This window comes from Phyllobates terribilis, unplaced genomic scaffold (genome assembly GCF_046119375.1).
Source record: "Phyllobates terribilis strain yellow unplaced genomic scaffold, ASM4611937v1 Scaffold_1__5_contigs__length_1240528914, whole genome shotgun sequence".
Classification (NCBI taxonomy): domain Eukaryota; kingdom Metazoa; phylum Chordata; class Amphibia; order Anura; family Dendrobatidae; genus Phyllobates; species Phyllobates terribilis.
The window spans coordinates 1,065,132,658-1,065,152,277 of record NW_027362761.1 but is presented as its reverse complement, the minus strand read 5'-3'; the positions used below and the strand labels follow the sequence as shown (position 1 = coordinate 1,065,152,277).

At 42.4% G+C, this 19,620-nt stretch overlaps 1 protein-coding gene across 3 annotated transcripts in view; it reads right to left on the bottom strand.

The window, feature by feature from the left end:
* Nucleotides 1-19,620, bottom strand: part of DLC1 (DLC1 Rho GTPase activating protein) — an 869,826-nt gene that overhangs the window by 665,187 nt on the left and 185,019 nt on the right. For all 3 annotated transcript variants that reach the window (XM_073645427.1, XM_073645426.1, XM_073645428.1), the window contains exon 3: nt 6,509-6,664. In XM_073645427.1, coding sequence (XP_073501528.1) covers nt 6,509-6,664 — 156 coding nt within the window. The remainder of the gene's footprint in view (nt 1-6,508; nt 6,665-19,620) is intronic.

Here is a 19,620-nt window from a genome sequence, read left to right as displayed (position 1 = left end):
GCCCAGGTGACTAGCACCCAATGGGCTCCTACCTATGCCCAGAGTCCCTCCCCTCTCTGCTCCTACACCACTGGGATGTTCCCCCCCCCCCCACTCCAGCCGGGGACAGAAGCTGTCGTACCTGCACATCTATCTGGTGGGAGTACCGTTGGTCTGTCCCCCGGAAATGGGGTGAGTGTAGTGCATGCAGCTAACTGAGCTCAGTTCCACGCCCCATCCTTACCCGGGAGTGGAATACCACACCTCTGGTTCGAGGTGCAATACCCCTGTAGCAGCCGAGTCCTCGGGGTGCTACAGTTCCATATCTTAAGGTTCATGGGCCCCAATTCAAAATCTCCAATAGGTACCGATCTATTAAATGTCTTCAATGGTATTGATCTTCTCAGATTGTGAGCCCTCGCGGGCAGGGTCCTCGCTCTTCCAGTACCAGTCGCTGTCACATTGTGTTCAAGATTATTGTAATTGTTCTTGTATTATACCCCTTTTTCACATGTAAAGCGCCATGGAATAAATGGCGCTATAATAATAAATAATAATAATAACAAGATGGATGAATTGGAAGCAGAAATATCTACAGGTAACTATGACATAGTGGGAATAACCGAGACATGGTTAGATGAAAGCTATGACTGGGCAGTTAACTTACAGGGTTACAGTCTGTTTAGAAGGGATCGAAGAAATCGGAAAGGGGGTGGAGTCTGTCTATATGTAAAGACGTGTCTAAAGCCTACAATGCGGGAGGATGTATGGGAGGGAAATGAGGAGGTCGAGTCCTTATGGGTGGAGATACATGGGGCAAAAAACAATAATAAAATTATCATAGGAGTCTGTTATAAACCACCAAATATAGCAGAAGCCACGGAAAGTCTATTAATGAGACAAATAGACGAAGTAGCAAAAAATAATGAGGTGCTTATTATGGGGGACTTCAACTACCCCGATATAGACTGGGAAACCGAAAGCTGTAGATCTCAGAAAGGAAACAGGTTTCTGTCAATTATCAAAGACAATTATTTGTCACAACTTGTGCAGGAACCAACTAGAGGGACGGCCCTTTTAGACTTAATATTAACTAACAGGCCAGACAGAATAACTGGGGTGCAGGTCGGGGGGCACCTGGGAAATAGTGACCACAACATTATACAATTCCACATGTGCTTCAGTAGGGTGCCCAGCAAGGGAGTCACAAAAACACTGAACTTCAGGAGGGCAAAGTTTGATCAGCTAAGAGATGCCCTTCACCTTATAGACTGGGATAGTATCTTCAGTAATAGGAGCACAGATAGAAAATGGGAAATTTTCAAAACAGTCCTACATAGTCACTGTAGAAGGTACATACCTTATGGGAATAAAAGGGCTAGGAATAGGAGGAAGCCAATGTGGCTAAATAAGGAAGTCAAGAGGGCAATGAAAAACAAATAAAGGGCTTTCGGTAAACTTAAACAAGAAGGCAGCGAGGAAGCGCTAATATCTTATAGGGAAAAAAACAAAATCTGTAAGAAACAAATAAGAATAGCAAAAGAGGAGAGAGAGAGACTAATTGCCAAGGAAAGTAAAACGAATCCCAAACTGTTCTTTAACTATATAAACAGTAAAAGGATTAAAACTGATGGAGTTGGCCCTGGGTAAAATCATAGAGGGCGATGAGGGTAAAGCAAACCTACTCAATAGCTTCTTCTCCACTGTTTTCACAAAAGAAAACAATTTATCGGAGGAAATGCAGAGTGATAAAGTAAACCCTCCGCTAAATATTACCCACCTAACCCAGGAGGAAGTTCAGAAACGCCTAAATAATATCAAAATAGACAAGTCACCAGGCCCAGATGGCATACACCCCCGGGTACTAAAAGAATTAAGTAATGTGATAGACAGACCGCTGTATCTTATATTCAAGCACTCTTTATGGACAAGGACTGTCCCACTAGACTGGCGCCAAGCAAATGTTGTACCAATATTCAAAAAGGGGTCTAAAAGTGACCCTGGGAACTATAGACCAGTAAGCTTAACGTCTGTTGTGGGTAAATTGTTTGAAGGATTTCTTAGAGATGCTATTGTAGAATATCTTAATGATAATAACTGTCTAACTCCATATCAACATGGATTCATGAGGGATCGCTCCTGCCAAACAAACCTGATCGCCTTCTACGAGGAGGTGAGCTCACAGCTGGACCGGGGAGAGTCAGTGGATGTTGTATACCTTGACTTCTCCAAAGCGTTTGATACCGTGCCACACAAAAGGTTGGTATATAAAATGAGAATGCTTGGTCTGGGGGATAATGTGTGCAAGTGGGTGGTTATCAATGGAGTAAGCTCAGGGTGTGTCAGGGTTACTAGCGGGGTGCCTCAAGGGTCTGTCTTGGGCCCTATATTATTTAATATATTTATTAATGATCTAGTGGAAGGGTTGCATAGTAAAATAGCAATATTTGCAGATGATACTAAACTTTGTAAAGTAGTTAATACAGATGAGGATAGGGCACAGCTACAGGAGGATTTAGATAAATTGGGGAGTTGGGCCAAAAAATGGCAAATGGGGTTCAATGCCGATAAATGTAAGGTCATGCAGATGGGAAAGAAAAACAGCAGTCACCCATACATATTAAATGGGAAACCGTTGGGGAAATCTGACATGGAGAAGGACCTGGGCGTCTTGGTTAACAGCAAATTAAATTGGAGTGCCCAGTGTCAGGCAGCAGCTGCGAAGGCAAATAGAGTCATGGCATGCATCAGAAGAGGAATAAGGGCATATGATGAGAACATTGTTCTTCCTCTGTATAAAGCACTGGTAAGGCCACACTTAGAATATTGTGCACAGTTCTGGGCTCCGGTGCTCAGGAAAGACATATTGGAGCTAGAGAGGGTACAAAGGAGGGCGACTAAGGTAATAAAGGGAATGGAGGGACTAGAATACCCAGAGAGGTTGTCAAAATTAGGCCTATTCACGTTGGAAAAGAGAAGGCTTAGGGGAGACCTCATAAACATGTATAAATACATCAGGGGGCAGTACAGAGATCTCTCCCATGACCTGTTTATACCAAGGATGGTGACAAAGACGAGGGGGCACACTATGCGTCAGGAGGAAAGGAGGTTCCTGCACCAGCATAGAAGGGGATTCTTTACGGTCAGAGCCGTGAGACTCTGGAACTCTCTGGGAGAGGAAGTGGTGATGTCCAACTCACTTAATGAGTTCAAGAGAGGCCTGGACACCTTTCTTGAGAACAATAAAATTACATCTTATGCTTAGTGATAGTTAATTAATCCAGGGATTTAATCTGACTGCCAGATTGGAGTTGGGAAGTGAATTTTTCCTCAATGATGTAAATTAGCCTATACCGCATGTTTTTTTTTTACCTTCCCCTGGATCAACGCTGCGGAATAGCTGCAGTGCACAAGAAATAGGCTGAACTGGATGGACGTTTGTCTTTTTTCGGCCTTATAAACTATGTAACTATGTAATAATAATAATATGAGCCAAAGGGACCTTTCGTACTCACTTAAGCTTAAAGGCTTTGTGAGTGCAACTCATACACTCAAAATATTTCTGATTCGGGTAGCAGCCCCATTCTTAGTCCCCACCAATTATCTGAGTTATAAGGGTAACTTAAGTGCATACAAGGCACTTTTCTGTACCTGAACATTCACCTAACACACTGCGCCCCTTTCCTGGACCACCCTTTTTATGTAGTGAGGTTGTATTGTTAGTAATTATTACCATTGTAACCTCTGGTGCATGTTCACAGGTGTAACTTGAAGAACATGGGCCCTAGTGCAAAAACTGTGACATAACCCCCCTGTCTTTGACCATTTAAACTACCGTAAATATATATTTTAGAAAATAAAAAATGGTGCACATAGGTCATTTAACGACAACAACAAAAGGAGCTTAAAGTAAAGCTAAGCTGCTAACTTGATGCCATCAATCATGCAGCGAGATGCTGCAGCCTAGAGTCTCGCCAGATTCTGAAGACAATGACAAAACATATACAGACGATAGTACCCACCTTAATCTGCTTTACCAGATGGAAGAATTGCACATACAGTGAGGTGTTACGATTAAGAACTTTTGAATTATTATTGTGACGCGTTTCAGAGTCAAACTGAATTCTTCATTAGGCATGGAGTCTTCTTATGTGGCTGAAGGACTTTGGAGCCTTATAAGTGGATCTGGGTACAACTTCCACCGCTGCATCACATACAGCATATTGAGTTTGTGGTAGCTGGTAGTATTGTACTACATTGTGTAATGTAATTTGTGTTTGCGTTCTAATTTTATATTTTTCTGCTATTATTGTCAGAAATGATTTTACAGATTTTCCCTGATGTTACACCAACTGTTGGCAAAGTAATGTCTTAAATAAAGATTACAGTATATCCACAAATTCCTTTTACCACCTAACAAATGTCAAACCAAACCATGATTTTAACTAAGCGTGATGAAGGGAAGAAGCGATTCTGGAGTCAAACACATGGGAAAAGTAGACATGGCAGGATAATCATCCAAATGATCCTGCATCATAAGATGTGTCAGTGTCTGCCAAAACAGCAATGCCTAATGGGAGATAATTCTTTAGTCCCGTAATCTAGTATGGGAATCATTTGAAGCTTCATTATAGTGTGTTACTGGCATTAAGCAATGACTGTAGAAAGATGCCAAAATTATGAGAAGTAACAGGTCACAGCGTCTACATGGCGCAAGATCATTGACGTACAGCTGTCCAGTAATTTTATCTCCAGTTGAGCCAATTGGAAGAGACAATGACACTTGGCAAGTATAAAGAATCTATAATATAAAGTAATATTGGATACATTTACCACTTTCAAAACTACAGTTTATCATGTCGAGTTTTCAGGATAACCATAAACTATAAACACTGTATACAATATAATTACGCTTTACAGGGAAACTGTCAGCATGTTTTATATATGGTAGCAATGATATGGCGGTAAAGACGCTTGTCCCCCTTTGTAAAGATCGGTAATGCCAGTCATGAGAAATATAGTGTAGATATCATATGCAAATCAGCCTGGATGTGCACTGGGGGTGTGTCTCTGCACTTTGAAGCAGCAGTCCAAGTGCACTTCCAGCATGTAAAAATTGCATATTGTTCCTGTACTTCTCAATTGTTAGTAATGCAGTAAGCTCAAAAGAAGCAATAATTCCATTAAAAGAGTTGTAAACAATATGTGATACTGTAATTTTGTGGCCCTTGCTAAAATGTAAGTATTACAGGTTCTCCTCCTGTTCTTGGTAGTGCCATCTTCCTCACAGTCTGCCCAGCGCTCCTTTTCTCAATGGCTTCTGATGGAGGAACATGTGACCAGACCTGTCCATCAGTCTCATCCAATTGAAACAGCTTTCTGATGTGCAGTTTTATTCATTTGGACGAGGCTGATGGACCGTTCTAGTCACATGTTCCTCCATCAGCAACTATTGAGAAAAGGAGCGCTGGGCAGACTGTTAGGAAGGCGGCACTACCAAGTACAGGAGGAGAACCTGTAATGCTTACATATTAGTAAGGGCCACAAAATCATGTCCCCAACAAATCTGTTAATATGAAGATGAAGGTGGCAACCTATTTAAAGAGACCCTGTCACCTGATTCATGCTGTCCAAACTGTGGGAAGCATGACTCGGAGTATGAGATTACAGACAGGCATATTTTCCCCTGAGATGCTTCTGCATTTCAGAGAAAATATACTTTAAAGATTCGGCAGAGGACCAAAGCCGGAGAGCAGACTAGTCTGACTGTGTTCCTTGCCCGGCTCCTTCCAGCGCTGCTCTAGGTGTCTGTCAGGTCTTACACCATGAAAGGGACCGGTCAATCACCTGCTAAGCTGCTGGGAAAAGCCGGACTGGGGCAGCACCGGACTAGTCTGGTATCGGGCTATTGTCCCCGGCTGGATCTTTAAAGCACCGCTCCAGGGTTTTGTTTTCAGCGCTGGAGTAGTGCTTCTGATCTAAGGTCCCAGCCCATATTCTTATACTTACACGCCGGTGTCTTCACCCTTTATCCGCGTCGCTCTCCCTGCTGCGCCATCTTGTGACGCAACTTTTGACTGACTGGAAGTCAAAAGTAACCGCCACAAGTGCTCAATGTAAGTCTATGAGAGCCAGAACGAGGCTCTCACACACTTACATTGAAAAGTGACCCCAGGTTCGCCCCAGCAAATACTGGAGCAATATGGTAGGTCACAACCTGTTAAACACCGACCACAATGTCACCAATAGAAGGTGAAGACGCCAGCGGATAAATATAATACTAGGGTCCGAGACCTTAAATTAGAAGCACCGTCCCAGCTCTGAAATAAAAAAAATGTTAGAGTGGTGCCTTAAAGTACTGTACAAGCTCTATGGCATTTCAGATAAAAACTACAGTATACCTGGATGCAATTGTGCAACCAGGCTGTGATTCATGCTGCCCATTGTTTGGACGGCAGGAATAAAGTGACAGGCTCCCTTTAAGGGCATAGGTGGCATAACTAATAGAGCTTACATATGCAATACTTACTTGTGTGGATTGGAGATATCTTTGGCTGAAAACTTGTTTCCGAGACAAAGATGGAGAAGTGAGTGCATTGTCTATGTCTTGGTCCAGCTGATCCAGTTTCATTATTAACAGCACCATAGAATCCAGTCTTGATGGATCTCTGCCTTGTCTAAATTTCTAGAAAAAAAATACATTTTAGTCTTCCTATTAACTAGAATAACTGAGTATTACTGTACAATTACTGTACAGTGCATCTGTAGAGATATAACACATTTATAATTATTAAAGAGAAGTTTCAATATGTTCCATTGTTTAGTAAAGAAAATTGGCATAGTTGACATTTCTGGCAAAATTGATGAGGGATATGTCACTCCCAGTGCCTCCATACAGAGTTAATGCTTATAGCCGGGTTACCACCCTAGGTAGTATGACATTATTTTGACTATCTGTATGACTCTAACAGAAAAAGACCTTCTTCTGTCTCTGTACAAAATCCAAAGCCTACACAGATAATGTATGGAACCATAGACTGCAATATATGTCAGATAGAGATGAGAGCATTCATTTTAACAAATCAAAGTTGTGACGTATTTCACAAAAAAATTGGATTGTTGCTGGATTCTTTTGAGGACTGGGAAGAGTTGAAAAAACAAGAGATTATACTCATCTGTCCAAGGACCACAGCCCATCACCTTAGCTCCCCATCTTTTCCTCCAGTCTTTGCTTTGGGCCTTCTAGAGCCTGTCTTCTGGTGCTGACTAGGCCTTAAGTGGGGCACGATGCATATCATTGACCTAGTCCCAAAGACTGCAGGCTGGAGGATCCAATGTTAAAGGGGTTGTCTTCAGCTAAAAGTCTGCGGTCACTCTATGTGACTGTAGATTTGTGATTTCTCACATAGCACACACTGCTCTCCTTGAGGATTCTCCAGTGCCGGTGCCGGGAGAGAGAGATCATATGACTGCAAGTATGCGATATGTATACTCCTAGCCACATTCCAACTAGATTGTTTTTGACCTTGGTCAGTACACTTCCATTGAGCAAGGTCATGCCCATCTAGTTGGTATATGGCCAGGAGTATAAATATTGCATACTTGAAGTTGTATGACCGCCCGCTCCCGGCACCGGTGAATCCTCACAGTGTGCAGTGCTCATTATGTGAGGATTCACAAGTCTGCAGTCACATAGAGTGACTGCAGACTTGTAGCTTAAGACCGATCAACCACTTGAAAATTGAAGGACTGGGCGTGGAGGTGCAGCAGCAGAACAGATGAGGGGAGGGCTTAGGAGAGTTGAGTATAATCTTTTATTTATTTATTTGTTTAATCTTTAATTGTGTTGTTAACCCCTTCCCTTCTCTCTTTTTATTACAGTATGCTTTGGAGTCTGGACAGATTTCAGTGCATATTAAACGTCTTTTTGGGCACTTTTGACTCGTGATGAATGCTTCAGGCCAAATTTAGTTTTTTAGACCCTTTAGATGAATTGAAATTGAAACTTTTTTTTAAAAAAAATGTGCTGATCTCTAAAACCATATTGTGGTTCTTGACAACATAAATTTGTATGGAGTTAAATTCAGCCTCAAGCAGATTCCAAGTTAAGATCTAATTTAACTTCATTACTTAATATTTTGTTGATCAGGAAAATAAAATAATCAGTGACTCTAATTCTTCAGTGTGAGAATCCTTACAAACAACTCCTCAATATGTCTGTTTTTGAAGCACTTTATAAATTACATATTTTTTACATTTCTACTGCAAACACAAAGTGCAATTCTGAATAATTATAACTTAATATAGAATTCCACATTTCCTTTATTTTTCATTAAGTGATACATAGACAGACATAGTAACAAAGAGAAAAGAAAAGAAAGAGAAAAAATACAGACTAGCCTTTTTTCCCATGGGTTCAGGACACCTGCAAGGAATCATAACATAAGATAATTTCATAAAGCATCTGAAGTCATTATCTCTGCCCGTGGAGCCAGCCAAGTCCTAGCTTTGATACTCGCACAATTCATTTTCAGCAAAAGATTCATGTGACTTACATTTATTTTCCACCTGACACAAGATACTGGGACGGCATATTTATATTGTGTACAAAGCATGTCCTGAGAACATGAAGAATTAGGACACTAGACCTTGTACCTACTAAATTATATTAGTTTTATGGGGAAATAATAAAAATTGTGCCAAAAATAATCATTTGAAACTAAATCAGTTCAGAGCGTAATAGATTATGAATAGTTCACAAAGCGCATCTGCACATTAGCCAAGATTCTGCCACACCAGAAGTACATTTTTAAACTTAAAAGTATCTTTTGCAAACTTAAAAACAAAGGAAATAATCAGGTTTTGACCACAGAGGTCTTATCCTTTTATGTTCTCATGTTAAAAGAAAATCCAAATATCTAATTGCTTACAAGTCAACAGATTAATGTTGTCATAAGCCACCCAAGTGTAAAAGGGTATCACTTATTGGATCTTTGTACCGTGTTAGCCAGTAGCAAAAATATTACAATTTTAGAGTCCTCAGTAGTTGATACCTTTTAATGGCTAACTGAAAAGATGGTAACAAATAGCAAGCTTTCGAGACTACTCATGTCTCTTCACCTATGTCTGATGAAGACACCTGAGAAGTCTCTAAAATTTGCTATTTGTTACCATCTTTTCAGTTAGCCATTAAAAGGTATCAACCACTGAGGACTCTAAAAATGTTATATTTTTGGATTTATAGAAGCATATGTGATGCTGATTATTCTGCACTTTTTCTTTGGTAGGTGCATTAGGGTAAGGCTGCTTCGCTATTACCCCAAGTGGTACATGGTAAGCTACAACATGCTGTCTTTAAAGAGGGTAGCATAACTGAGAATTAATTTTTAGAAGATTTTTCTAGTGACAGACTCACAATTTTCAATAGTATTAAGTATTTATTTGTTTATTTCCTGTTGCATATATAGTACAGCAAAAGTCCAAAGTTTGGGCACACCTGTTCATGCAGTGGTTTTCCTTCCTCTTATTGGAATTACCACATTGTAGATTGAGACTGAAGGCAACAAAACCATAAAGAAACAAATAAGGAAACAAGTAGCAAAGAAACACTTGTGAAACAAACCGGAATACTGTTTGTGTTGAACTTTAGATTTCTTATTTAAAGTACCCCACTTGTACTTTGATGACAGCTTTACTCCCCATCAGCATTATCTCAACCAGTATCATTAGGAAGTCACCTGTAATAACTTGAAGGAGTTCCCAGAGATGCTGAGCACTTATTTGCTGCTTTGTCTTCTCTCTGCTGTCCAACACATCCCAAACCATCTCAATTGTGTTGAAGTTGGGTGATGGTAAAAGCCATGTAATCTGAAACAGCAGTGCATCCTTCTCCAGTTTGGTCACATAGCCCTTACATAGCCTGGAATGGTGTTTGGGTCATGGTTCTGCTGCAACACAAATGATGATCCCACTAAGTGCAAACCGGATTGGGTGGCATGTTGTTTCAGAATGCTGTGGTGGCCATGTTGAGTAAGTGTGCCTTGAATTTTCGAATAAATCACCAACATTGTTATCAGAAAATTAACCTCACACCATAACACTTCATTCTTCACAGTGGGCACCACACATGTAATAACCATCCACTCACAATTACTGCATTTCCCAAAGACATGGCAGTATCAAAAATCTCAAATTTTGATCATCAGACCACAGCACAGATTTCCACTGATCTTATGTCCAGTTTTTGTGTTGCTTTACCCAATCAAGTCTCTTCTTGTTTGTCATGTTCAGTAGTGCCTGCTTTGCAGCAATTCTACCATAAAGATCTGCTTCTCGCAGTTTCCTCTGGACAGTTGGTGTTGAAATGTGTTTGCCACTTGATGTCTGTGAATTGTTTATGAGAGCTTTTATCTAAGATGTTGTCAATTTGCAGTTCCAAAGGCAGGTAGCTCTGAGGATCTGATTATTTGCTGCAGAGATTTTTCTTAGTCTTTGTTTCATAGGGCAGTCCTCATAAGAGTCAGTTTAATCATAGTGATTGTTGGTTTTCATGACTTGAGGATACCTTCAAGGTTCTAGCAATTTTCCAGATTGACTGACCATCATGTCTTCAAGTAATGATGGACTGTCATTTCTCTTTATTTAGTTGAGTAATTGTTGCCATATTCTGGCTTAGAACAGTTGTAGAATAGGGCTCATTCCTATATGGAACTGTGTGCTGACACTGCCTCTGCAAAACACACCTGATGGGCGCAAGCACTTTCTGAAGATCGATGATTCCACAAATTAATGCTTGACACCTGGTCATTGGTAGCCACTCCTGGTGACTACCTGATGAAGCTGCTTGAGATAATGACAGGGAGACATATTCTGATTAGTTTAACGCATTTTTCGTTTCCAAATGTGTTTTTTACATCTACAATGTGCATACTCCAATAAGAGCAAAAAAAAACCCCTTGTATGAACAGGTGTGTCCAAACTATTGTGTATCATATTGTTTTTGCTCCATTGTCATTTTAGTCAATAACTGGGAGTGTCTGGGACTTTTGTAAACATAATTTACATAGGAGAACAAGTTTCATGCATTGCATCTCCTCCATACATAAACTTTACTTTATATGTTTACATGTGTTGATAAAATAACGAGGGCAACAAATTTATAAAGATTTTTTATGGTTTAGTACCTTTGCTGAATACAAACATGTCTTATCGGGGGAGGGAATGTTTGTATCGCTACCTATGTTTTAAGAAATGAGTATTTTTTAGTGTAATTTTGAAATACATATTATTTATTGCTAACTTTTCTTCAATTTCTTAAATTAAAAGGGGAACTGTCTTTTCAAGCATCTTTTCAGTATAAATTGTCATGTACATGTAAAAATAAGCTATTCCTGACCATTATATCACTTTTATCCCTCATTTTTCACCAGTTTTCTCCTCTGCAGGCTATATTTCAAATTTGCAAATGACTCTGAGCTGGTGGGAAGAGACTATCTGTTATGATGTCTCCTGAAAGGTAATGGACCTAAACAGGACTCAGTTTGTAGCACTAGTGGGGGTCTCTAGCGGTAGATCCAGGGCACCAGAAGTGGAAGAAATAGGACGCAGAACCGCTGAGCTGGGTTGTGATGAAATAGGACGAAACAGTGTGCTTAACCGGCCGTGCAGTAAGCTACAGAGGAAGGATACTGTATGAATGAAAATGCTTCTCACTGTAAAAAAAACGTCCATAAGACTTTGTAACCACTACCCCGTGTACATAACCCTTACCAAGTTATCATTCAGTAAAGACTGTGTTCTGTGTTTAGAACTGGAGTCTAGCTAACACCACTGGCTACAGGCGACCTGATCCGGGTGCAAGGCCCTCACAGCACCAACTCACACACCCAGCCAGGACACACATTTTCATGTAGCGCGCCAGGGTGAAAAGGAGGAGACGAGTGCCTCGCCAGCGGCTGCCATTTCATGCCGCACTACATGTGCATAATGTGTTAGTGTATTTATAATGTTTTAGCATGTGAATTTTTTTTTGCAAGTGTGTCTAATGCAAATATGCATGTATATGTGTTTTTCTGTATATGGGTATGGCCTGATGTAGGGGGAACATAGATACGATACACGTCCTGCACAGTAGCCCTTCAGTGTCAGTGTCCGCCCATCAGGTTGCCCATGAATCCCTTAACATTTTCGTCAGGCGAGCATGTTGGATTATGTGTTCCTTTCTCTTGAATGAAATATTTATGCTCCAGGCAAGTTGAATAGCTGACCCCTTATGTGGGAGCTGTAAGAGAAAATGACCAGCTCAAGTTGCAGTAACAATGCATTATAACACACTGCTACTTGCAATGGGAACACACTACACATTTTGCCCATGGGACTCCATCAACTGAGATGCATGTCCTGCTGTGACTGGCTTGAAGACCATTATTAACCCCTCACAAGCATATGACGTGCTGGTACATGATATGCCAGCTCCCTGACTTTGATGTGGGCTTGCACGCCGAGCCCGCATCTTTCGGGGCAGATAAAGGCTGAAATATTCATTAGTGTTGGTCAAGCACTGAAATGGTCAAGTGCTCGGTAATCAAATCGAGCACGTCCATAGGCGGATTAAAATGAGGGCAATCCGGGCTACCGCCCGGGGCCCCAAACATCCAGAGGGTCCGGGGTGTCTATGGCCAGATTGCCCTCATTATATGTGCGGCACCGCGACACATACCGGCAGACAGTAGCGGGGAGGCCCCCGGACCGCTCCCCCAGCAGCGGCGCACCCCCGCTGCTTCTTCTTCAGCCGGGCCAGCACTGCAGCAGTTAACTTCCCTGTGCTGGCCCGGCCGCGTCACTGCTAGGAGACACGGCTCTGTGCATGGCCGTGTCTCCTAGCTGTAACATCACGCAGTGCGCACCCGGTCTGCAGTGCTACACCGGAAAAGAGCAGGAGGACTGGAGCCGAGCCGGGGGATCGTGAGTGTGTGTGTGCCTGTGTGTGTGAGAGAGTGTGAGTGTGTGTGTGTGTATGTATGTTTGTGTGTGTGTGTGTGTGTGTGTGCAGGCAGATATCATTGTGTGATGTCTGTTTATATGTATTTTTGTGTTTCAAATGTGTTTATGCGTGTATGTATATGTCTCTATATGTTTGTGTGTGTGCATGACTGCGTGCGTGACTGCGTGCGGCCTCCTGCTGAGTATAGATGGCGCCGTGCGGCCTCCTGCTGTCTCTGGGGGGGGCGCCGTGTAGCCTCCCGCTGTGTATAGATGGCGCCGTGCGGTCTCCCGCTGTGTATAGATGGCGCCATGCGGCCTCCCACTGTGTACAGATGGCATCGTGCGGCCCCCTGCTGTGTATAGATGGCATCGTGCGGCCTCCCGCTGTGTATAGATGGCGCCATGCGGCCTCCCGCTGTGTATAGATGGTGCCGTGCGGCCTCCCGCTGTGTATAGATGGCGCTGTGGGGCCCCCTGCAGTGTATAGATGGCGCCGTGCGGCCTCCCATTGTGTATAGATGGCTCCATGTGGCCTCCCGCAGTGTATAGATGGCGCCGTGCGGCCTCCCATTGTGTATAGATGGCTCCGTGTGGCCTCCCGCAGTGTATAGATGGCGCCGTGCGGCCCCATGCTGTGTATAGATGGTGCCGGGTGGCCTCCCGCAGTGTATATATGGTTACGTTCGGCCTCCTGCTGTGTATAGATGGCGCCGTGCGGCCTCCCGCTGTGTATAGATGGCGCCGTGCGGCCTCCCGCTGTGTATAGATGGCGCCATGCGGCCTCCCGCAGTGTATAGATGGCGCCGTTCGGCCTCCTGCTGTGTAGAGATGGCGCCGTGCGGCCTCCTGCTGTGTATAGATGGCGCCGTGCGGCCTCCTGTTGTGTATAGGTGGCGCCATGCAGCCTCCTGCTGTGTATACGTGGCGCCGTTTGGCCTCCTGCTGTGTATAGATGGCTACGTGCGGCCTCCTGCTGTGTATAGATGGCTACGTGCGGCCTCCTGCTGTGTATAGATGGCTACGTGCGGCCTCCTGCTGTGTATAGATGGCTACGTGTGCTCAATATTGAGTCATACAATTAATGTAAGGCTATGTGCCCATGATGCAGAAATGCTCCGGATTTTTTTTGAGCGTTTCTGCATCTCTCTGGCAGAAAAAACGCATGCGGATTGTACATTCGGATTGTACATGCGGATTGTACTTGCGGATTGTACATGCGTTTTTCCTGCCAGGGACTTGCGAATGTGAAGCGTTCTTCACATGCATTTCTGCATGCGGGTTGACAAGCGCTTTCCAAGCGATTTTAGCATCACTTGGAAAGTGCTTGACAATTTGGTCACACTATATAAATCCATGCAACCGGCATGTATTTATATAGTGTGACCGTAAAAGAACGGTAAAAAATAACTATATAATTACCTTCTGATGGCCTGCCAACGTCAGCGGTCGCGTGACCCGTCACATGACTAAATGACGTCACGGCAGGTCCTTTTCAGACCATCGCGAGCTGCCGGCAAGCCAGGACGCATCGGATAAAGACACCGGGGGCCATCAGAAGGTAAGTATAATATTTATTTTTTATTTTATTCTTTTTTTACAGGTTCTATGGTACCCGGGTCCGGAAGAGAGTCTCCTCTTCTCCAAACCCGGGTACCATCCGCACATTGAAACGCATGGATTCTGCATGTACAGATGCAGTGATGCAGATTCCATGTGTTCCAATGCAAGTCAATGGCGGCGAAAGCGCCGCGCTTCCGCAAAATAATTGGTAGTGCTGCGGATTTTTCCGCAATGATAATCTGCAGCGGAAATTTCTGCAGCATGTGCATAGCACATGCGGATTATCATTGGGGAACATGGCAGACCTTCTACCAAGCATTTTTTAAGCGTTTCTGCAGAGGAATTGCCGCTGCAGAAATGCTTAAAATCGCATAGTGGGCACACAGCCTAAAAAAAATTATTATAATTAATATTGTGCCAAATTAATTTCACGTGAACTATCACATGATCTATCACAGGGATCATGTGACATGTCACATGATACATCAGGTGTATGTGTGTGTGTGTGTGTGGGGGGGTGGCCTGCGCCTTCTAAACTGCCCGGGGCCCTTGCTACTCTTAATCCACCCTTGAGCACGTCGGATGCTTGATCAACTTGAGTAGCGAGCATAATGGAACTGAATGGCAAACTCAAGCATTTCTGGAGACTGGAAAAATTCTCTCTCTCTCCTCTCTGCACCCAGCTCAAATAATTCAAATGAACGAGCACTCAAGCACCATACGATACTCGGCACTGGTCGATACTCGAAGCAGCACCCTGATGCTAAATCGAGTATCGAGCAGTGCCAAGCACACTCGCCCGTTACTTGTATTCATTCATCATCTGCCTTTAACAGCTGTCAATCTCGGTCAGCGGCATTTAGCAGGGGGTGCCAATGGGTTGCCATTGCAGCCGGGGGGCTCTGCTGAAGACCATCATGCCTGTCATTAAGTTACTCCTGTGAAAGCCAGCCTGTAGGTAGCTGTCATTCATAGGAGACCGTGATTTTCACTATACATAGCAGGGCTGGTGCTCTGCTATGTACAGCACACGTGATCGGATGATTGCAGCTTCAAGTCCTCTAAGGGAACAAACAAATGCAGTAAAAAGTGAGCAAAAAAATGTTTTAAAAAATATGATAAAAACAAAAAAAATACAAATGTTCAAATCACTGCCCTTTTAGCTCATTAAAAATAAAGCAATACAAAAAAACAAAAAAATACACATATTTGGTAGCACTGTTTTCATAAAAGTCTGATCTGTCAAAATATCAATTAAATGTAACTGATCGGTAAACAGCGTAGCGAGATAAAAAATTGAAATGCCAGAATTACGTTTTTTTGGCTGCCACAACATTGCAATAAAATGCAATAACAGGCAATCAAAACATCATATCCACGTCAAATGATGTCAGTAAAAATATAATCTCAGTGTGAAAAAAATAAGCGCACAGTGCTGAGTTGTGATGTCAATAAGGTGAGTGGAGTTCATAGCCAATGAACTTCAGTCACCTTATTGATGTCACCATTTCGACACTGAAGTTGATTTCTCAGGTTCAGCTCAATGTCTCCTTAATTCACAGCTGAGCAGTCGCATCATGCCACCACTCAGTCATGAAATTCATATGAAGCAGAGTTGACCTCTTCTTGGGACAAATAGATTATCGGCAGACAGGTGAGGAATATGTTGTTTTATTATTTTAAATTTTACAGGACTAAATGGGCAAAAGAGGGTCTGGAATGTGTTTATTTAAATTAAAGGACTTTTCGTGTGTTTTTTTTACTTAAACTTACTGGGTTAGTAATTGGGATCTCTTATACTCCATTACTAACCTATGGGCTTGATGTCAGCTGATATTACAAAGCTGACATCAAGCCCATAAATATTAGCCCAGTTGCCACTGCACCAGGGCAAGTGGGAAGAGTCGGGTAAAGCTCCAGAATTGGTGCAGCTGCAGGTTGCTATTTTTAGGCTGGGGACAGACAATATCCATGGCACCTTCCCAGTTTGAGAATATCAGCCCTCAGCTGTCTGCTTTAGCTTGGCTGGTTGTCAAAAATGGGGGGGACCCCACGCCGTTTTATTAAATTATTTAAATTTGTCAGGGCTGTGATTGAGCTAGAAGTGCCCACACTGCCAAAGCTTGTTGATTGGCTGCGCTGCAGCCTTTCAACAAACTTTGTTTGGGCTACCGAACACGAACAGAAGCACGGACTTCCTGGAGAAGTCCGTGTTCGGGGTCCGAACAAGGACACTAGGTGTTCGGTACGAACTCTGAACTTTACTGTTCGGGTTTGTCAATCCCTAGTTAGGCCTTGGAAAATAGCTACACAAGCAAAGTTGTTTTTTTTATTACAAATTCCTGTATTTTTTTTCACCACTTAAATAAAAAAAAAAGTATACATGTTTGGTATCTGTGTAATTGTACTAACCTGGAGAATTATATTACCATGTCAGTTTTACCGTATTGTAAACATGGTAAATAACTACCCCCCCCCAAAAAAAAAATCGTGAACTTGCACTTTTTTTTGCAATTTCAACGCACTTGGATTTTTTGCCCGCTTTCACATGATAAAATGAATGGTGTCATGGTGATCTTGGAAGAATGGTAGGATAAAACAAAAGCGAGAAAACGGAAAATGGCCCCGGGGTGAAGGGGTTAAAATGTAATTGTCCTTATATCCTTATAAAATGAGCCATATATCATTCATTTATTATTCATGAAGTCTTTGGTGCTACAAACTTGACGTTTCCTAAATAGAACAAATGCTTTTGTATCTACTTCCTATAATTATGTATGTTTATCCCCAAAAAGCCTCTCCTCTCTATGTATGTGCAGCACAGTTCACAGCTGCAGCGCTATTCCCTCTTGTTGATCTGTTTCTATTAACATCTGTGCATGTTTTTATTCTCTGTGCAGGGTGTGTAACCCACAAACAATTTTACTTCCAGCAAACACAGATATTGTTATTTGGCAGTCAGCTATATTATTCACTTACATCAACATGTAACTGATCCTCTCCATGACCCTTGACAAAAGATGCATGAGTGACAGTGGGGTCAGCTGAGTGCAGATTCTCTACTTCTGCCATTTGCGGCTTAGTTTCCCCCCAAAAAAATTACAAAGAAATTAAGTGAGCCCTAGTCAATTAAAAAATTTGCTCTTATGCCTTGTGCACGCATTGAGTATTTGGTCAGCATTTTCCATCAGTATTTGTAAGCCAAAGCCAGGAGTGGAACAATCAGAGGAAAAGTATAATAGAAACACATCACCACTTCTGTATTTATCACCCACTCCTGGTTTTGACTTACAAATACTGATATAAAATACTGACCAAATACTCAACGTGTGCACGTGGCGATACGTGAAAATATATATACTGTATTCTCACCTTCTGTTCCTCCAGCACTCCTCCGCAGCACTGCTAGGGTCCTCCACCAGTCTCTTATCTTCCTCTTTCGGTAAAACAAGCATGTGAACGCTGCAACCAGTGCCATGGAATCAATGGCGCCATATAAATAAATAATAATAATAACCAAACACCTTTCGCAGCGTTGACCAATGTTTCACCATTGCAGCCAACCATTGTTCACAGCAGTCCCTTGTCAGTGTAAACTGAGACCGGTGAGGGACCCTAGCAGTCCTACAGAGGAGTGATAGGTGAGAATACATTTTTTTTAAACCATGCTTTGCAAGGTTTAAGGAAAAAAAGGGGCTTTATGAACCCTTTAATTAATTATTATAACTTTGAAGAGTTTTTCCGGGTGTTTCTTCTTAGAATAGGCCATCTGTTATCTGATATTGCTGGCCTAAAATGATATAAAATAATCTTATAAGAATCATGTCAATGAATACTTATATATTAAGAAATTGTATATTATAATACTATAACTGTCCGCAACGCTAGATGATGTGCTGGATTCGATTCATACACAGAATTATGTTTTCATCTGTAGTTTATTTTGGGGTTGTAGATCACAGACCCAACTGTTTATTCGATTAGCTCCTAATGACTTACTGGTGCACTCCCTAAATGGCATGGAGCAGCTCATTTCCTTTTATGTGGGATTTCCACATTGAGAATACAACATTAAGTTATTAATTACTGCTACACCATATTTCAATTGTCCCGGGGGCGGACTGTGCAAGAATACTATATGGAAACTTTTATAAGTCTAATAGTGTATCATAATGCACAATTCTAACTGCTTTGGAGGTGTAAGTGATAGACTTGTGTTCTGTCCAGCACTAGGTAGTTGACAGGAATGGCTGGAGTTAATAGTTTAGACTAAAAAAGGGGGGAGGAGCTAAGTGAGGGCACAACAGAGAGTTTCTGGATAGAATGGCAGATAGGGACAAGCCTGCAGGAGTAGCAGACCTTAGGTCTTGCTGAGTAGCAGAACTGCATGTTGTGGGTGCATTTGTGGCAAAAGGGAGATGACTGAGGCAGGTAGTAAGCCCTGCGAAGGAAGTGATAACAAGAAGGAAGTTGTGAAGGAGGCGAGAACAAGAAGGAAGTCATTAGTGTCCGAAGTGGGTCCAGAGTGAGAGAGAGAAAAGTAGAAGTATAGGTGCGTGGGACAGGAAGCCTAGCTGGAGTGTATGGAGTTGTCCATCAGTCAGGTAATGGAATGGAAAAGGAAGGATAAGCGAGAAGAAGAGTAAATGCCCCATGAGGTGGTCCAGAGGCGTCCTTAAAGCAGAAAGCTAAGTAGCTGTAATATTGGCGTAGAAAACTCCCCTAAGGGTAGAAAGACACAGAACCACAGGTGTGAAGTATAGGACTCTTGCTTTTGGACTGTAGTGCCGTTATTGGAGACGAGGAGTCTCCCTGAATAGACTGTGTTGGGTTGTGTGGAGGCAAAGGAGTTAAACAAAGTAGAGGGCGAGAGAGACTCCCTTGAAGAGAGGAGAAAGAGTGTGATAATGTTCCATGTCATAACAGAAACGTCCATGAAGATGAATACCTACTACTTGCTGTACATAGTTCCTCAAAAGTTATTGTTCAGTAAAAAAACGTTTATTTATGAACTATGGCCTCCCTTATTGAACTCTGTAACACCTAGTCCTGACTGGCTGGAATTAACGGCACTATTCTGTCTACAAGGCCGTATCA